This window comes from Diorhabda carinulata, chromosome 5, assembly GCF_026250575.1.
Source record: "Diorhabda carinulata isolate Delta chromosome 5, icDioCari1.1, whole genome shotgun sequence".
In the NCBI taxonomy this organism is placed as follows: domain Eukaryota; kingdom Metazoa; phylum Arthropoda; class Insecta; order Coleoptera; family Chrysomelidae; genus Diorhabda; species Diorhabda carinulata.
Genome location: NC_079464.1, coordinates 3982672 through 4004438, shown reverse-complemented (window position 1 = coordinate 4004438; position 21767 = coordinate 3982672). Strand labels below are relative to the sequence as shown.

At 29.5% G+C, this 21767-nt stretch overlaps 2 protein-coding genes across 2 annotated transcripts; both read left to right on the top strand.

The window, feature by feature from the left end:
• Positions 1-839: 839 nt before the first annotated feature.
• On the top strand, positions 840-11031 carry LOC130894109 (14-3-3 protein epsilon). The gene is made up of 4 exons (XM_057800696.1): positions 840-2079; positions 4331-4641; positions 4758-5097; positions 6883-11031. The coding sequence occupies exons 1-4, from the start codon at positions 2016-2018 to the stop codon at positions 6936-6938; spliced, it is 771 nt and encodes a 256-aa protein (XP_057656679.1). The 5' UTR covers positions 840-2015; the 3' UTR covers positions 6939-11031.
• Positions 11032-13937: 2906 nt separating this feature from the next.
• Positions 13938-19915, top strand: LOC130894108 (uncharacterized). The gene is made up of 3 exons (XM_057800695.1): positions 13938-14124; positions 17455-17790; positions 19511-19915. Exons 1-3 carry the CDS (start codon positions 14076-14078, stop codon positions 19717-19719), a joined length of 594 nt encoding a protein of 197 aa, XP_057656678.1. The 5' UTR covers positions 13938-14075; the 3' UTR covers positions 19720-19915.
• Positions 19916-21767: the final 1852 nt, after the last annotated feature.

The following is a 21767-nucleotide window of genomic DNA, read 5'->3' as shown; positions in this document are numbered from 1 at the left end:
AACTAAGTAATTAGAGTGTAAGCGAAATCGATAGTCTTGTATCGGTAGTTATTTCATCTTAGAAAATCATAAAACACACCGAGAACGTTTTTTTCCACTTCTTTAATCAACGAAACGCGCCTATACCACAAGCAACAGTAAATTACACACAGTAGGTTCGAATAATAAAAATGAGGAATTACAGTTATAGAACTAAATATAAATATTAAAAGTATTATTCACACTATAGAATCATAGAATACACCTAGAACGTTTTATTTTCTATGTTCCTAATCATCCGCATCAACTTAACTAGATGTACCGTACACATAGATAAAGATAAAATGCAAGTTTTGACATGATATTAAAAAAGAAGTCTCCCTAAAAGTGTAAGCGAAATTATTACTCGTATATCAATGTCAATGCCTACAATAAATTACAGCTAAAGATAAAGACAGTAGGCGCGTTTTGACAAGATTTGATATTAAAAAAGAAGAATTACAGTTATAAAACTAAATCTAAATAATCCAAGAATAAGCGAAATCGATACTCTTGTATTTCACCCTAAACCATAATAGAACACACAGGGAACGTTTTCTACTTCTTTAATGAACGAAACGCGCCTATAACAACAAAATGCTAAATGAAGATAGTAGGCGCGTTTTGACAAGATCAGTTATTAAAAAAGAAGAATTGCAGTTACAGAACTAAATATAAACATTCAAAGAGTGAACGAAATCTATGTTCGTGTATCAGTGAAAATTACATTGTAAAGGTTGGTGTACCTTCGTATTTCAAAATCAGTTAGAAACCATCCAATTTTCATATCTTGATAAAGCGATCATCAAACTTTACGTTTCAGTTTATAACCAGTTTAATTGTATGTAACTTACGATTTATTTACATAAAAACCCGGAAATCTAGTACAACGACCTGAAATGTATACGCCATATTAGTAGTGACGTCAGTTTAATATTTTTAACGCATCTCCTACATAAAACGCTACTTGGGCTATGAAAGAAAAACGTCATAACGATATTGCATGACTATGCACGAATAATGATAAAAAGGTATAAACAATTGTCAATCATAAAAGTTCAACACCCTGTATAAACGAAAGAACGTACAAATTACTTTTTGATATCTATACGAATAACGTGTATGCATTAAAACGATAGTTTATTCAATTAAATTAAATACGTGGCAACGTTGTACACCCAAAATGTTTTCGTACAAATCAACAGTTATGAAAATTTTCAATCTGGTAGCAAGTTTTTGTTTTAATCCTTAGAACGTTATTTCTGCAGAATTGAAAACGTTCGTTTTCGTAAACGTGTTCAATACTTATTATTCCAAGTCAATTTTCCAACGGGAAAATTTAACTTCCAAATTAGGTAATCAAAAATAATGGGACTTGTAACAATTTCTTTGTGTTTTCTTCCTCTTCTCATTTAATTATTCCAAAAATTATTTCTAGTAGTATAAATGGATTGCTAGTTACTTAAATTTCACATTTTAGGGACAATCGGTATAATTGAACTAATGATTCGTTGTAGTTAACTCACTGTATAAACAATTACTTACCACAATCAAGAAATTCTATTCCCCTATAAATATTAATTTATTTTCCGTATAAGTCATATGACTAGTTTTTATCAGCGATTTTGACATAATCGTCATACTGCAAGAGCTATAATATTATTAATAATTATCTAATTTTATTAAAGTGTGTCATGGAAAACAAATCTGTTTATAAAATAATGAAATTATTTGTCATTATTAATCAATCAAAAGTTTCAAAACTCGTCTGAAAATATTTAAAATTATTTAGCATTCTTTAAAAATTGAAAATACCAATATCACATTTGAATATACGCGCTGTTTGTGACGTCAGAAACGGTATATTCCGAGAGGTTTTCGATCTTCATCGGTAATTCCAGTGTGTGGCGGGCGCAGCCATATTGATAGTACGGAAGGTGTAAAGTATAAGAATTTGTGTTGTAGTTCTGTGAAAATAAATCTTAAATCATCCCAAAATGTCTGAACGAGAAGATAATGTATACAAGGCAAAATTAGCTGAACAGGCAGAAAGATACGATGGTACGTATATTTTTTTACTATTATAACATTTTTTGGTATTATACCGCTAAATTATCCTTCAAAAGACGCTCCCCCGTTCTCCATTCTGACATATTTGACAGTTATAGAAAAAACTAATTATTTTATTTCGTTAAATTTCTTTTAACTCTTATTATAAGAATTGATACGCATAAAACATTTTAGACGTTTCTCCTACGAAAGCGGTATCGATTTTTGTAACGTCAGTTACATTGAAAGTAATCAGATATGCCGTAGTAATATAAATTCTCTCTGAATGAATCATATATAAAAATCTGATTTACGACAGACTTTAATAAGTTAGTTTTATAATTTTACCCCAAAATCATCCCTAATTTAAGTGATCAATTCTAATTTGAATTAGTCGATGTAGTATGAACTTGAAATGTCATCTAGATCTTGTAATAATTTTTTATAGTAGTAAACATAAATCAAATGTTCATTTCTATATCTGCCAACGTATCTATATTAAAAGACGTAGGTATTCCTTGCATATAGTTTCCATAAATGATTTATTGTATGCCCAAATCGAGATTTACTTCCTGTCATTTTTATTCTGAAGCTCGGCCTCATGTCACTGTTAATTCCGGTACGAGACAATAATCAATGTTCAAATTGGCGTTTAATAAAATAGAAAAAAATACTGTTGTAAGAATTTAATCACCAAGTCATTGCATTTCTATGTATGACTCAACGATAATAATGTCTGAAAGTGCAAATATGTAATCATAATGTTGGATTAATTTTATGTATCTACAGCAGGAAATTGATTAGCCTTATCCAACAATTAATAGTCAAATAAATAGATTGTATATTGGGATAAATTGAGTCGTTATCATCATTTTTAGAGATAAGTTACACGTCTATATTTTTTTATTGACTTTAATGTATATAATGATTTGGATACAAAAAAAAATTTTATTGCAGTTAATTTTTTTGTTATTCAAATATAATTCTACGAGGTCCCGTAGATTATATGAAAGAAAATGATAACTTTGAACTTAATTTTGTGTAGGTTTCACTCAGTTTGCTGATTTAAAAATAATTTATTGATCATTCAATTGTAATATATGTTGGTTTTCTTCATAATAAGTTGATATTAGTAGAAAGCTATGTTAGAATATCATAAATAAAATTATTGTTGTTCTAGCTTGAGAAAAAAAAATGTCTTGAAAAAAAACTGATGGGTAGGTTGTGAATAATTGAGTGACTGTAATATTTTTTTTATTCAGTCGATGCTGTCCTCAATTTGACGTAGCTGGACATGTTTCTAATGGAAAATACATACAGGGTTTCCCATAACCCTGCACCTCATCAAAATTACATCTCCAAAAAATTTTTAGGGTAGTTTCTCCTGGTTTTCAATTGTATTTTTATACAGGGTTACATTTTCCCCTATTTTTTGGGTATTTGACCAGTTTTAAGTTAAGATTTAGATACAGGGTTTTCCAAAACTGTGCCATATCAAAATTACATTTCCCCATGGTTTTTGAGGTATTTATTCCATTTCTAGTGATGCTATTTTCCTTTGGTGTTAATTTCACAGGTTTCTAATCAGATTTTGATATAGGGTTTTCCATTACCACATTAAAGTTGCATTTCCCTCAATTTTGTTTTAGAATTTTCCACGGGTTCCAATGGATTCTACCTAGAGGGCTTTTCAAAAAACCACAAAATTACATTTTTCCTTATTTTTCGGAGTATTTTTTGTTATTCTATCGATATTGTCTTTATTTTGACGTAGTTCCAGAGGTTTCTAATGGAATTTACATGCAGATTTCCCCATAACCCTGCACCTCATCAAAATTAAATCTCCAAAAATTTTGTAGGGTAGTTTACAGTGGTTTTCAATTGGAGGTTATAATTTCCCTTATTTTTTTGGTATTTGACAGGTTTTTAGTTGGATTTAGATACAGGGTTTTCCAAAACACTGTGCCATATCAAATTTACATTTCCTCGCAGTTTGCTCATATTAATTTCCCAAAATATAAAATTTATTCTATCAATGCCATTAATTTATGTAATCATATCATAATTTGATATATTTAATGAAATTTCCATTGCTGGTATCTAAAATTATCATACTGTAATGTCAATAAAAATGCGTCAAAATAAATATGCATCATCGTAATGTATACAAGGTGCGAACAAAATATACAGCGCCTTTATATTTTCTGGTCTTTTTTTTTCACTTAACACTTACACTTGGTATTTTTTGTGTCTCTGTCTTTAGAAATGGTGGAAGCTATGAAGAAGGTAGCTAAGCTGGATTTGGAATTGACAGTAGAAGAAAGGAATCTCCTTTCGGTAGCTTATAAAAATGTAATTGGAGCTAGAAGAGCATCGTGGCGTATAATATCTTCTATAGAACAAAAAGAAGAAGGTAAAGGTACGGATGATAAGCTGGAAATGATACGTCAATACCGTTCCCAAGTAGAAAAAGAACTTAGAGACATTTGCTCAGATATACTTAGTGTATTGGACAAGCACTTGATACCAGCTGCGTCCTCGGGTGAATCCAAAGTTTTTTACTATAAAATGAAGGTTAGTATTGAAGAAAATCGAGTTTTTCATATAAATTAATATACAGGAAAGTTTACAAAAAACAAAAAATTATTTTTTATTGAATTATAAAAAATTTACATCTCGGTTGATTACAGGGTGATTATCACAGATATTTAGCCGAATTTGCAACTGGTACCGATCGTAAGGACGCTGCCGAACATTCATTGGTAGCTTACAAATCTGCCAGCGATATCGCAATGACAGAATTACCACCAACGCACCCGATTCGGCTCGGGCTGGCACTCAATTTCTCGGTGTTTTACTATGAGATACTCAACAGTCCGGATAGAGCGTGCCGATTGGCTAAGGCCGCTTTCGACGACGCTATCGCCGAGCTGGATACTCTTTCCGAAGAGAGCTATAAGGATAGTACGTTAATTATGCAACTCTTGAGGGACAACCTCACCCTATGGACCAGTGATATGCAGGGAGACGGTAAGTTTTACCTTTTTCTTCATTTATATATTTTATTTTAAATATATTTCTATATATATTTTTTAATTTTGAAGTATACTAATTTGGAAAAATTAAATTTTCATTTCCTTTTTCTTCGATAACATACTGTATAAATAATTCATGGACTTGATATTGTATTGGTGCAAATTTCTAAATTTATTCACATTTTTTTTAACTGAAACATTAAAAATATTAAATAACCAACACTCAGTAGTGAACTTTATCATAGATATAATTTCGGTATAAACATTTCTTTAATATAAACAAATAAAAACTATACAATTAACCTCAAATTTAATTATCAATACAAAAAGTTTTTAATTTTATTTTAAAAATATTGACAAATTATAGATCATCGCAATGTATAATGTGAAATTATACACTCCCAGGTTTACTTGACATCGAAATCATCATCTATAGCTCGCCTTCGAGTTTCAAAGTTCCAATAACCTATAGTATCCCGCAGTGCTTTTGAAGAGGTTAGATCCTAGCCACTACCACTTTCTGGGGCTTTTCACTATTAGGTGAATAAAAAGGTTCCCATTCCTCAGTTCCTGTCAGTAAGGAAACTTAGCCAGTTTACTTATTTTTTTAATGTAGTGGTATCAAGAGTTTCTGAGGAACTTTTTGTGGTGATATTGATCCAATCTGGGAAGGTACTACTTGAGCTCTTCTTGTAAAAGTATTGGTGCTCCTTTTCTAGCTTTTTTTGCCCCCTTAATATCCCAAATCTCAAACTAGACGACCTATTTCATCAAATTTTCTTTGGTACTCATGTGTCAATTTGGAACCAATGATTTTGAGGTTTAGAATAACTCTATAGATATCATAAATTTACAGATGGCCTATTATCCCAAATTTCTAGAGAACTCCATTTTCTGTGATGGCTTCTACAAGTTTATTCTAGAACCAGATGATTTGGACTTCTATTCCTCCTCGTCTGTTGCAAGTAAATTCTATTTTGTTTGAGTAGTTTCTTATACTACAGAAAGGCTCTAGGCTTGCAAAGGTGTTTGTGCTCATTTTCTAGCCTTTCCCTTGACTCCTTAGTGACTAGGATACCATATAATGATCAGAGTTTCTTTGGTCTCTCCACTGAATATGTTGTTAAGTCTTTGCTGTGTGGAAGCCCCTCCCTGGCTTGGTGTAGCTTGTTCTTCCTGAGAACAATTTTTTCTTTTTATATATAAAAAGGTATTCAGCTCCTAAAAGCACCACTTGAGTAATTTTGTTTCAGTTTTTCCTTCATAAATATCTACATAAGAATATTTTATCATATTATAGAAAGGTTCTGAACCAGCTGAAGAAGTTTCTGATTCTTTTTTCGCGATTTCCATTTTCTTTGACTTCTAAATGATTAGGAAACTATATCATGATGCTGAGTTTCTTCTTTTTCCCCATGAAATTTGTTTCCGTTAGTTTTTAGGTTGACTAAGTCTTCCCTGGCTTGGTGTAGCTTGTTTTTTCTGAGAATCAATTTTTTTGCTATAATAAGGAAAAGGGAGTTTCAGCTTATAAAAGTACCAGTTTTCTCTTCAGAAACTACTAAATAGGATTATTTATTATGATATAAAGTGATTCTGAGCCAATTAAAGGCATTTCTGCTTTTGTTTTGGTATCCTTTGTCTTCCGAATGACTAGGCACCCATAGTTTAGACTCTGATCTGGGTACTTTCACATTAAAATTGATGTTTAATAGTTGCTCGGTTATTTTCTACCAATTATGTTAACGTACTAGTTCTTGAAATATTCATTATGTTACAGGTGAGGCAGAACCGAAAGAGCAGCTCCAAGATGTGGAAGATCAAGATGTATCATAACTTGGAAACGCTGTTCGAGGCAAATACATTGAACTGTTGAGTGCTGTGTAGTGCAGGGCATTTGCCCGGACATTGTGAAAGGAGGGCGGGGTAAGCGTACAAAAAAAAACCGGCTTGCCCCTCAACCTTCCTGGTACATACTGTATTATTATTATTACTAGCTGTAACAATATATTCTGTAACTGTTTTGTCTCTCCCAAATGAATGCGACTGAATATGTATGAATGTAACGGTACCGTTTTTCCCTGGTCTCGTACGGATTCTCTATCCGTAAGGGAAATAACGTGTATGTGCTAGAACTTACGCTTTAGGTATTTAATGTTGGAAAAACAAATTTTTTCTTTTTTCTTTTTTTTTTTTGTACTTTTATTTTACAATAAATTTGCTGAGTATTTTACTGATGGTAAGATGATGAAGAAGAAAGCAGTATTTGTGTGTGTACCCTCGTTCTACATTTTCGAGCAGTACAATGAAATTTTTGGCAGCCCTGTTTCTTTGTTGTGATATTAACGTTTTTGTTACAGTTTTTTTTCTCAAATTAAACGCGAATTAAGTTCATCTCGTTTTGTATGATTTTTTACAATTTTATCAATAAATTTGTTGATTTGCCTAAATTTTAATGGTCTTTGTTGAAAAATATTTGAAAGATCTTTAATACTAAAGAATTTTGTACTGGTCTTATTATTCATACTACGCCTTGAGGTATGGTACTTTTGAACTACTGGTATCACCATTTAAATTTGCCACTTGCGTTTGTTCTTGCATTTTACAAGACACAAATTTGGTTTTGTTCCTAATAACTCAAGTTTTAAGGGATGGTACATTTGAACTACTCATACTGTTTCCACTTGTTTTATTCTCTACAGTTTATAAGATACAAATTCCCTTTTTTCGATTAATTGACGTTTAAGGGGTGGTACATTTGAACTACTCTTACTGTTTCCACTTGTTTTATTCTCTACAGTTTATGGAGAACAAATTTCCCTTTTCTTTAGATCAATTGACGTTTTAAGGGAGGGTATCACCATTTCCATTCGCCATTTAAGTTTGTTTGAAATTTTAAAGTTTAAATCTTGAAGTTTATGGTGTACAAAATTTGTTTCTTTTCGATTTATCAATGCAGTACTGAGAAGAATTTTGATTTTAATAACCAAATGAAGATTCGTAGAAGCGTATATAGGAAATGGATCGTTTGAACTACTGATATTATTTATCATTACTCTGTTTATGTCATATTTTGAACTTTTCTTATATTGTGGACCCCATGTACGCAGGAAAAAAAATTTGGAAGTACCATACTGTTTGAAAAAATTAATAGAAACTATTTCCTTTCATGTCCCCTACGAAAATTGTTATTTTTAAAATAATTATCAAGTAAAATGGACAATTTATAAAAATTAGTGCTCAATTTACTTACCCTCAACCAATTGGAGTTTTTGTTCGGTTTGAGTGCAAAATAATTGGAAATTTGCATATTTTCTAGTATAATGTCCTAATTTTTGCTGTTTTATGAAAACTAAGTTCAATATTAATTCGGAAAACTATGTAGGGGTATAATGGAATAAAAATAAACGATATTGCCAACAGCTGATTGAGTATTTTAACTATTTCAATTAGTTCAACTCATGTTCAAACAACGAAGTTCATAAAAATCTAATAAATGCACTTTTTGGTATAAAATATTTCCATAAAATTCATAAATACTGTTTATATCCACGTGTGAAGACGTCTCAAGGCTTTGACACTTCCTCCTTGTGAAATATCCTCCCCGAAACTTCCAAATAACATCCGATTGGAGAAAAATAGCCAAAGACACTTTTTGGTATAAACAGAACAAAACATCTGCATAAAACTCGTGGAAACTGTCTGTTATCACGTGTGGAGACGTCTAAAGGATTTCCTACTTTTGTCTTCGTGGAAAATCCTCCATAAAACTTCCAATTGGAGAAAAATGGATAGAAGCAACTTTTTGTAGAAACTGAATGAAACATCGGCTTAAAACTAGTGGAAACTGATTTTATTCACATGTAAAGACACTTTAATGTTTCAAATCACATTTCCCTCATTAAATATACATTTTTTCAATCGAAACAATATACAGAGCGTTTAATTGAAAAGAGAAAATGTTGAAGAATAAATTTTATACAAACGAGGGTAAAATATTACCTGTAAATGATCTACTGTCTTACCTTCTGACCAATTTTTAGTAAATTTACTCTTAGAAAATGATCTTTGACATTGTGCTACTATCGTAGAGTTAGAAGCATGGATACGACTGTTTTTATTTCCAAAAAGAAAACACGCATATAAAAAATAATCCGTACAAATTGCATTCCGCTCTATTGCATTTTTTATAGGTGTTGATTTTACTTGTCTACGAGCAATAATACCGATCGCGTACACGTATGCAGGATACATATAAAAAATTTTATTATAGTCTGTTTGGAAAGTTTCGCTATTAGATTTTTTTATAAAAATAAATTCTATCGAATAATTACGTAAGGGTTGCAATTGAAAGGGGTCGGGTTTGATTTTTGATGTACCTTATGCTGTGGGACAAGTATTACCGGGAAATTTCGAAATAAATTTACGTTTCCGAATCACTTATTTTTGCCAGTACGATTAAGTTTAATATTCGCTGAATTAAGGCCATTTCAACATGATTTCCTCTCACAAATTACATAAAATTTCTCTTTTTATGAGAGTCTTTAATATCCTCTGAAAATTATGCATATTTCGCTTATTTCTTCATTTTTTTTTTTGACTAAAATTGCTATTTCTTTATTTATAGCCCTTTACTACTCAAAAGCTCCTGAGACAAATTTTTTTCTACAAAACTTGCCAATCAATTTTTTCCAATTTCCAATCATTTATCGCTTTATACTTCAATTTTTTCCACCAAAATATCCAATTTTTTCACATACACCCCAAAACAACATAATGCCTTTATTTTTCAACCAAAATACACATTTTTCTATTTTCTCCACCAAAACAGGCATCGTTTTATTTGCAACTCGCTAATCCGTAATTTTTTCCACCAAAATTTTCATTCCTTTTCCATACACCCCCCAAACAACGTGATGCCTTCATTTTTTTCCACCAAAATATACATTTTTCTATTATCTCAAATTTTTCCCTCCAAAAATATGCATTTTCTCAATCTAAGCCTTCAATTTTTTCCACCAAAACCATCATTTTATTTTCATTCCCAAAACTCGCTAGCTCCTAATTTTTTCCACCAAAATAACCAATTTTGTCACATACACTCCAAAACAACGTGATGCCTTAAATTTTTCCACCAAAATATACATTTTTCTATTATCCCCTAAATTTTTTCCACCAAAAATTATAATAAATTTATTTATTTATTTATTACTCAAAGAAAAGTAATTTATTAAAATCTTAACGTGCTTTATCTTGGGAGGACGGTGGGAAAAACAATATGTGATTTCTAGCTAGGGGGGGCAAAATAATCGAAATGAAATCATTTTTACATAATTAATTGATCACCCTTTTTTATTTATGTTTGAAGTTATATGAAATTTGAATTATTTAAAATTTTACTCATAACCTAACAATTTTTCAGTTAAAAAAATTGAAAATTTCAAAACAAAAAACTTCAATTCAATTTCTCAAATAGACTTTGAAGAAATCAATTTTCCTTTTAATTTAAATACACACCGATGACAATTATGAGAATCAATGATTTATTTTCACATTTTTGTTGTATCCTGTATATATATAGTCATAAATAATCGACAATCTATATCAGGTTTTGGTGTGACTATTCGGCGTTTAACATCACTTGATAGGTCTTGAGAAAACTGGCAAAAATTACTTAATAATAATAATAATACTTTCCTGAATTGGTTTTAATAAAATTTTTTGTTTCAAGAATTATGACACTGCCATAATTCTACAAAAAGAAATCGCAGTAGAATGCGCTTGGTACTGGTACTTAAATTAGATGCTGGTTTTTTGAAGACAAATCTCCATTTATCTATGTCTCCTCTCTGAAATTGTACTTGCATTTTTTATTAAGCGTATGAATGTAAACAAAGCTGTGTAGATTGATATAAAACCATTTGATGTATTATTTGTGTTTTAATTAATTCCTTTAACCAATCATCCGAATAAAACATTTTTTTCGTGTAGAAATAACTGCGTTTAAAAACTTGGCAACGTCGGATATTAACCAATAACAAAAGACTAAAGGTTATGATCATATTTACGAGAATCACTAAAGCATCAGTTATGAATCACAAATGTCCTAAACAAACCATAACTAACAGCCTAATCTCGCTATTTAATCACCAGTACCACTGATATATATTTCGCCATATGTTTAACAATATAACAAACCATTTGACTTAGTATTGAATACTTTTGATATTTTTGTGTTAAATGTCTTCTAACCTAAAAAATCATGGACTCTGAACTAGGTACATAAACAGCTAATTAAATTTAGCTATGGTGGCCTGTATACGTTCAATTCAGATCACAATCACTGATTGACTGATCATTTATTCAGCTTTGATTTCGTCAATCTATGTGTCATAAAAGCCGCGTGAACACGTGTTGTTTGAACCAACAAAAAGTTTAAGCTTTTGAGGAATTTCAATTTCATTGAATAAATACAATTAACTGATGAAGATAACTACAAAAACTACTTCAGGATGAATAAAAAACATTTATAAACAGTGTTGACGTGATGGCGATAAAAATTTCAAATTATTTTGTGATCCTTTATATAAACCAAAATCGTACCATATCAATCTGGATCGCGATTATTGATTTCGATGATTGATAGTGATTTAAATTAAGCATGTTTGTTCACGGTACTACTTTTTTGCTATTGCGCTTAAGCAGCCGAAAATTGGTCGATCCGAATTCATAAGTAACCGAACCATAAACGATACTTTACGAACAACCAATTCGTGGTTATGAATTACACCCTCGAACAAAGCTGACGTTTTACACCGTTGCCACGTTGTAATTAATTTCGCATAAAATATAACCTAATTTTTTTAGTAAACATTTTTTTTAAATGTTTAGAACATTATGAATATAATTAATCTCTTAAAAAAGTAATCGGAATTAGGGGTATAACGTGATTTCGTTCTCTCTAATAATATATTATTAGATATACCAACATATTGGAATAGCTTGTTAAAGGCTTACACAGCGCGATGTAATTTTAGATATTTCTTTTTAAATAATTATAAAAATAATTAGGTATATATCATTTGTATAAAAAATTGAACATTTTTAAACTTCAAATAACAAAAACAAGAAATTTTGACACAACTTCCTGATTTTTACAATAATGAATCTTACAACACCGCAATAACATGGTTACCAACGTTTGGAATATAATTTCCCATGTAAATTTTGGATATTGAAATATTGTTCAATTTTATTAATTCTAATTGTTTCAGTATATAAGAAAAATCAATATTTTTTTTATTGTTCTTAAAATAAACGAATCTATTTCTTCAAACCAAACGTCGTTATAACTTAACATTTTTGAAGTTACCTTTATGTTTGTATCGCCATCTATTAGTTATATAGTGTGTATAGGTATTGAATTTAAATTGTAAATAGATTCTGACGCACATGCAGCGTTTAACGAAATTATTTTTATTATAACAATTATTTATTCAATTAGTTTTTCTAAACAAATCAGAGTAATACTCATATTAAATAGCCTTGCCTAGTCTAATAAAACCATTTTATGAGACAAACAAAAAGTGAAATACATAATATTTTTTAATTATTTCAAGAACACAAATTAAGCAAATGTAGGTCAATTTTAAAAATTTATTTTTTAATTTTCGTTATAACTTTTTTAGTAAATATGTGGAAATTCTATTGATTCTTTTTTATTATAACCTTATCAGGTGTGTAATTGACGAATAAAGGTCAACACGAGTAGTTGTAACACGAACTATAATTTTTCTTTGAAGGTTAAGTTACTGTATGATGGGAATTATTTGGGGTTACTAACAAAAGATTAATAGAATCACAGTGCACTTAGTATATAGTGTAAAGTCAATTAAAAACCTATAAACAGATTTAACCATTCATTAGTTGAATTATTTCGTCAAATAATACTTAATGAATATTACAGTTATTTTATAACTGACAGGTGGAAAAGCCCATCTCTATACAATGCATAATAACATCTTATACTCTCAAAAATATAGAGAACGAATCGTTAAATTTAGAAAAATATTAAATGATGATTTTACAAAGAACTTAACAGAAATTTATGTTATGAATTATTGATATCTATTTATGTTCTTCATATAATAACATCCAATCTTTTCTAAGGTACCATTCAAATTCCTAAGCAAACCTAACCACTCATTATTTGAATTATTTCGTCAAATAATACTTAATGAATATTGCAGTTATTTTATAACTGACAGGTGGAAAGGCCCATCTCTATACAATGCCTAACAACATCTTATAGACTCAAAAATGTAGAGAACGAATCGTTAAATTTTGAAAAATATTAAATGATGATTTTACAAAGAACTTAACAGAAATTTATGTTATGAATTATTGATATCTATTTATGTTCTTCATATAATAACATCCAATCTTTTCTAAGGTACCATTCAAATTCCTAAGCAAACCTAACCACTCATTATTTGAATTATTTCGTCAAATAATACTTAATGAATATTGCAGTTATTTTATAACTGACAGGTGGAAAGGCCCATCTTTAATAACATCTTATAGACTCAAAAATGTAGAAAACGAATCGTTAAATTTGGAATAATATTAAATGATGATTTTACAAAGAACGAAACAAATTTATGTTAACAATTATATCTATTTATGTTCTTCATATAATTTCGTTTTTTTTTTTTAATAGCTCTTTAAAACAACGACCCTAACGTATTACTTACTATAAAATTCTTTTTGTTTCTGGATTCACCTTGTTTCTCAGCCTCAACTCGTTTTGAAAGGTGGGAGGAAAACAAAAAGAAACATCCAATCTTTTCTAAGGTACCATTCAAATTCGCCGTTAGCAGAAGTAGGTTAAGTTACACGCAATCTCAATTTAATTTGGTATCACTTTCGCGCTTTCATCGTGACACTGATTTGTTTGGATTTTGTGTTTTAAACATGAAGTTCGTACTTGGTACTGTGTTGTTTGTTTTCGTTTTCCATAAAGGTAAGATTCCACATTCCACAATTTTATCAATTTAACAATTTTTATCGATTAGTATAAACTTTTTGATTGCATATATGTAAATAATATTTAGTATATCCGTTTTTTTTTATTGTTTTATTAGAAAAATACAGAAATTCCGTATTTCACACGACACCTTCAAAAACAACTTATCATCAACAGCATTTCTGGTTTTATTCGCTGTCTTTGTTGCACACATTTAAAATGACTTAAATATTTTTTTCACGTGCAGTAACATTTGGCAAATTTCTCTGTATTTGCAATATATAATTATTTATTAGTAAACAGGGGTAATCCAACACTTCTTAAATCAATACAGTGATTATAAACGAGCTTCCTTCTCCGGCCAATAAGGACCCTGTTGTCCACCTGCTAATAATATGATCACGTGCTGTTTTCTTTTACTTTTTTTTAGTAAAGTATATATCTCGATTTCAGAGAATTTTTATTTACCGAAAGTTGTATGTATGTACTCCATTGTTTGTATACATGGTATAAAAAGATGTTAAAGTTATTTAAAAATTAATTATAGATTTCCAAGTAAATCACGCAGAATTAAATTTGTAATCAAAAATCAATTGTTAACTAATTTCTTTGAATTACAAATGAAGGAAATTGGTTATTTCAATGTAATATCATACTGGATGTCCCAAGAACTCATCTCGTGGAACAAAAAATTGGCCTCTGCTAGTCGTCCGCTATACGGATGAATAATTATAACTTAATCGTTTGAATAACCTAACCTAAACTAACTTATAAATGAAATTTACAGGCATTAACATAGTCAACAAGAACTAAGTATTATTTCTGATGAGAGATTATAAATAATTGACCCTAATTAAATTATAAATATTTCCAAAAAATAATAACATCCGTAACTAACTTTGAATTTTTAAATCTTAACTTTATCGGTGTCATTATCAACAGTTTTATTCAAATCTAATTTGCAATATTTACATCTCTTAATTTTTTCGACCCTTCACGCAGACGACTAATTTAAGTTATTTATCCGTTAGACGGACGACTAGACACTTCGTTAAATTTACAGATAATTTTAGTCAAATTGCAATTTTTTAGGAATGTCAAATCCCCTGAAATATTTAATTCAATCATTTTGTTTATGGAAAGCACTTAAATTCTAGAAAAATAAAATACGTCGTTGGGTTATTATAAAAATTAAAGACATTAATTGCTTATGAAATTACTCGAATTAAAGCAATTACGTTAACCTTGGCAGTGTATGTAACTAACGTGTAGGTATGAGTTGTGCAATCTTATTTTCTGCCTTTTACACATTAGCTTTAAACGAGGATATTTTTTAAAATAATGATTTCGTAGTAATATTTGATTTTTTTGCATCAATTAAAACTATAGAATGTATCAAATCTTAGTAAAAACACGAAATTTGGCAACATTTAACTGGCAATTATTAAAGCCCCTGAAATTATAAAAGTTAGGCAGCACGCTATACAATTTATATGATAAATAATTCTTTATTACACAAAAAATTGATAACAATAATTAATTATTTATATTTAACGATGTGAACATATTCATCGTTTCTTTCTTCAGATCAGCATTGTATGCAAAATATATGGCCAGCGTGTGTAGGTTCATTAAAACCGGTTATAGTAGAAATATTTTCGTAACTCTCATGAATTATTCATCGATTCTTATTAAACAAAACTTATTGAAAAGATAAAGTCCCTTTAAATATTGAATAAGAAAATTTGGAAACTGCTAAATGGTTTTCTTTATTTGTATTATTTATATTATGAGAGATCTAAGTTAAAAAATAAATAATTTAAACAAAATTAGTCTATATTACGCATAAACGTTCAAATTAGTATGAGTAATAAAATTTTACGTATTTATATTTGAAACAATAATAATAACAGAGGTGAGAGATTATTATGTAATGTTCAGTATCGTCAAGGTCAAGCATGAAGTAGCTTGTTATTCGTTTTAACCGCAAAAAACAATGAAATTCCTCTTATAAATTGTGTTTTTCCAACTTTTTATAATTCTACTTATTGTAATTCCTTTATTTATTAACAGAAATTAATACTTTTTTCCCAATTAAATATTAAACATTACTACTTATATCAGCCATATTTGATGACGTGTCATTGACCTACAAACATTAATATAAGGTTTGTTCTTTGTAGTTGCACTGGAACTGGACAGTGCAGGCCAGTTATGAGTGTATAGAATTAGTTCGATCGGATATAAAGAACGATGTAGTGCAGAGAGCAATGGAGCATTTGTTGATTGTTGTATTTGAGGTTATTTGATGTGATTCAGGCCTTGTAGTATTAACAATAATGAAAAACGATTTAGTACTTTTTGATATTTTAAATTCGTCCGATGACGAAGACGTAATGTAATCGTTCCAAGATTACACTTATTGCACTGCACTCGCTGAACTGACTCTAGATCCAGTGCAATCTGTACAGTAAACTGGGCGAAATAGTTTTCTTCCCCTGCTACTAAGAACAGCAAAACTAGCACTTTAGAGTACACCCTGAACTAGTTCTGACAATGCAGCTACCAAGAACATAACTTTAGACTACAGTTCCGTCAAATTAATTACGGAAATCTCTTTTGGCGTGCTTTTTAAATTTATCGACTGGACTATAACGATTATTATGGTAATGTGTAATTAATTAACTGATTCATAAGCTAATTTTCGGGAATGGTAACTAGGTGTGTCACTTCATAGTTAGATCATCACGTACAATAATTTGATTACTAACATTTTTCTTATTTTATTGAGTTTACGTTAGAAATAGTTCATTTAGTAACATTTGACCTTGGAAATATTTTTTATTGTTAGATAAATATTGAATATAAATTTTATATAATTGAGATATTAGCTGATGTTTTTTCGTTTAAATTGATTTTATTATGAATATTCGAAAGTAAATAATGAAATTTATATTCATGTCAAAGAAACAAATTCTATTAATTCTATCGGTAGACATTTTGTTTATCTATATTAGTGCGTAGTAACAAACAAACCATAATAATATTTATGGTGAATTATAGGTTACCATATTTACATTGTGTATTGCGATGCAGTGTGCAAATTATGATACCTAAAAGGAATTCCGACCATGAGATAATCACCAAAATATTTATATATATTTCTAAAATAATTTCCAATCAAAATTCACTAAGCAAAACGTCATTGACAAAAATGAGAAGAAATATAGAAATTAAGTATATGTGCGATAGAGATAGAAAATCACAAAAAGTGCTTGATTCTATTCTTTTCACATTTATCGTTTCATTTATCTGCGTTCGTTTCAGCTGCTACTTTACAATGCTGGAAATGTTCGAGCGATATAGATCACACGTGTTCGGATCCGTTCAACGACGTTACTACGTATAGATCTAGTTCGTCGTATAATTCACAATCATACAATCAACGACAAATCGATAATAATTACAATAGACAATACGATCCTAATTATAATAGACAATACGATCCTAACTATAACAGACAGTACGATCAAAATTACAATCCGGTTTACAATACCGGTTTGAGAAATGATTATAATAGCAGGCCCATGTTGGAGGTTTGCGATGAAAACGATGCGAGAAATAGAAGAATGAAGAACGTATGCTTGAAGGAAATTGTTAGAGGTATGTATATCATACAACTTTAAGTATACCACCCTGTATATATTTCACGTTTCTTTTGATTCTCAATATCCATTATTTATTATTAATAAGAATTGAATTTTGAAATTGTGAATATTCGTAATGTTATTTTTGGCATTTATTGTTCGTTTCTTACTTTAAAAGTGCCATAATATTGAATTAGTACAAGATACCGCCACGGTAGCGTTAATGTTTCGATTACAATATGGCGGAAACAGCTGGGATTCTTGTTTTGTAATGGAAGACTAATAAAAACAAAGTTCTCATTATTTAAGTTATTTAACAATTATAAAAAAGTTTATTTCAAAATGTGGATTGGTTAAAAGGAAGGATATTCATTTTCTATGCTAGTATTTGGTATGAATCATGTCGAATAAACAATCATTCGATTTTAAATAGATATTATTGATGAAACGTAAATATACCGTATAATTATGCGTCCCATCGAATGAAGATGCATTTTCTTCTTTTTTATATCAAGGTTTTATGAAATGCAGTTAATTATAACCAAATGCTATTAATATATCGTAAAAACGATTGTTACTATAAAAAAACTTGTTTCTTATTCATTTTTTATCAATAGAAACAACTACTGATCAAAATCTCATAATATAGAATGTCTCAAATTAATATATCTTCAATAAAATTTTCCCGATTAATAATAATTACAAATTTTATATATGGCATGATGTATAAATCGTAAAAATGATAAACCTTCGATATTATTTAAAAAAATATTAAATTACTGAAAATTTTTTATGTTAATGTGGAAAAACTAGTAGAAAACCAACTATTTAATACACACCAGTTTCATTTAAATATCTACTTACCCTAACAATACATTAACTGTAGTATATTTGAGGTTATGTCATTGAAATGAAGAGTTAAAGGTGGAAAGCGCCACACTATCCACACATTTTCGTCTCACGTGATCTCTCGTTTATGTATTAAATAGAATAGATATTAAAAGTCAGTTAACAAGCTGTATTGTATAATAATGGATTGCCTGAATATGAGATCGATATATTATGACTTGGTTCCTATTTCCCTCTCACAATTCGAAAGACTTAATCTATTACTTTCTATGATTGAAAATTCACAACGAAGAATGAAATAAAAAAGTTCGTTTCTAAGCATGCTATCACGCTTAAATCATGACAACGTAATACTACGTGAGCTCACGTGATACATACATATATATATATATATATATATATATATATATATATATATATATATATATTAAATCGTACACCAGTATTACCGTGTATTCATTCTAAATATTTTTTACTCTAGGCGTATAGTGAAAGTAAAAACATACAATGACCTTATTTCAGTTAACTTGTTTATAAAAGTAACGGTAAATACCTAAACATTCATTCGTTATTCAAGCATTGACCTGCATTTTGTTATAAATACCACAGAATACAAAATTCAGTTGATGATAATCAATTGATTATTATTTAAATTATAAAAAACTACTATTATGATAAATAATAATTGAGAAGACGACATTAAACAAATTATATTTTGACATAAATACAATATGGCGTAGGAAACGGATATATTTTAGTAATAAAAAGTGGGGTTATAAACGTTTTTGTTGAACACGTAATAAATTTATATATTTTTACGTCAAATAAATAGTGTTTTTATGTTAAATAAACAATTTATATCCAATAATTTCTATTTGTAATTTCAGGAAGTAATTACGTGAGTGTAGTCAGAAGGTGTGAACTGGTTCCATATGAGCAAAAAGTGGGAACATGTTCACAGAGCGTCAACCGAGGTCTTACATTAGATTTTTGCGAATATTGCGATTACGATGGCTGTAACTCCGCCAACGGTATCAAAACGAATATTCTCATAGCTACAACGATAGCTTTCCTCGTTTTATTTTTACATTTTTAACTGATTAGTTACCTTAAATATTCTTAGCATTATATCACGTGTTCGTACAATGCTGGTTGCATAACCATTAGTATACAAATAACAGAAGGCTAAAACAATTGGTTGTGGTTAATCAACCGCATAACGTACATTTTTACGATTTTAATGTAAATGATTTGTTAGTGTATTATATGTTAATTATATATATAATAGATTGCGTCTTTTTTTATTTATTGATTGATGTTTAATTTTGCCCAAAATTATTTCAAATGCGAAATGAAAATAAAGGAAACAATAAAACTTAATTCTGATTTGACCTTTTAGTAGATTGTAGTTGTGTTTATGGGATTGAAAGAGCGGAAGTGACGTGATGACATAAAATAAAAAATCACAGAATCACGAGTAGCGTGTTATACTCTTAATCAGTTTAAAGAGAAAACAATAAGGAGCAAGTGTCATTTGGTGAAGCAGGAAATAGAAAAGTAAATAATCGGAAATAATTACGTGAACGATACGTATAATAACTCAGCTTAATGTATTTTGATATTAATAGAGTCACGTATTACTAAATATGTTTTGTTCTGTCGCAGTGGTCTTATAGACATTACCGATTTTAGTGACGTTAACGGAATAAGTTTATATTCGATAAAAAAGAAGAAAGTGTCATTGATTGGGAATGCAAACAATCGACAATGTCGATAATTGCGTAAATCTTCAATCATTCTACCAAAACTCATAATAATATTGTAAAAATGTGGAAGATTGAAAAAAAATTATAAATGACAATGATCTTATTCATATGTACATAGGTATGTTGGAGTCAATATAAACAAAAGAGCGTAGATATTGAGTTGGGATTTGTTTGCAACTCTGCTAGTTATAAAATAACTGTGTCATACCATACAATAACAATGATTGAATACTTAATCAACATATGTCCGATAGTGCTTTTATTCGAAATATGGAGTTTCTATCACAGCAACGAATTAGAAAAAAGATGGCTACTGTTTAGAAGCAATATAAATCCAAGTGGATATAGAGTTGGGATTTTTCGCTTCAAAATAACTGCTTTTCCTATTCATTTTATTTATTTTTCGAAGAAAAGTAAATTACTTTTCGTGTTCAAAGGGTATTGAATTTCTTTGGAAAACTGTTAACTGTTAAATACTTAATAGATTCAACTTGTTCCATCTAAGCTTGCAGTCAAAATTAAGAACTGTTAGTTTGAAACATGAACAAGTAGATATTTTCATCTCTATAATTTTATATGACAAGAGGAGAGTTTTCCTGATTATAGACCTAAAAGAGCGTTTTGTTGATATAGGTGAATATAAGATCAAGACGAATCCTTAGTTTTAAACACTTAAACTATCAGAGCACTGTACCGAGTTAGTCCACCAACAAAAAAATGTTTTTGAATACAAAAACCTCTAATGTCTAAAAATAGTGCAAACACGAGAGCAATAGAGTTGGGACTTGCCCTTCCATAACTGTTACTTTGAAACATAAACAAGTAGATATTCTCATCTCTATAATTTTATATGACAAGAGGAGTTTTTTCCTGCTTATAGACCTAAAAGAGCGTTCTGTTGATAAAGATTAAGACTAATTTTTAGTTTTTATAAGTGTAAAAATCAGAGAACAGTACACAGACTTAGGCAACCAACAAAATTAATGTTATTAAAAAGAAGATTAAAAAAATAATAAAAAGTTCTATTGTTTAGAAACAGCATAAACACGAGAGAATAGAGGTGTGACTGTTCGTTTCCAACTCTGCCAGTTTAAAAATAACTCTTTCTCGTACCCATTTCATTTATTTTACGAAGAAAACTAACTGTTCGATTTAAATGCCATAACAAGTATTGACTTTTCGTGGAAAACGTAACAATGATTGAATAGTCAATAGATTCAGACTTGCAGTCAGAAGCCAGAACTGTTATTTTGAAACATAAACAAGTAGATATATCATCTCTATAATTTTAAATGACAAGAGGAGTTTTTTCCCGGTTATATCCAAAGATTATATACTCGATAAATCTGCCATTCTGTATACAAATTCGACGATAAAG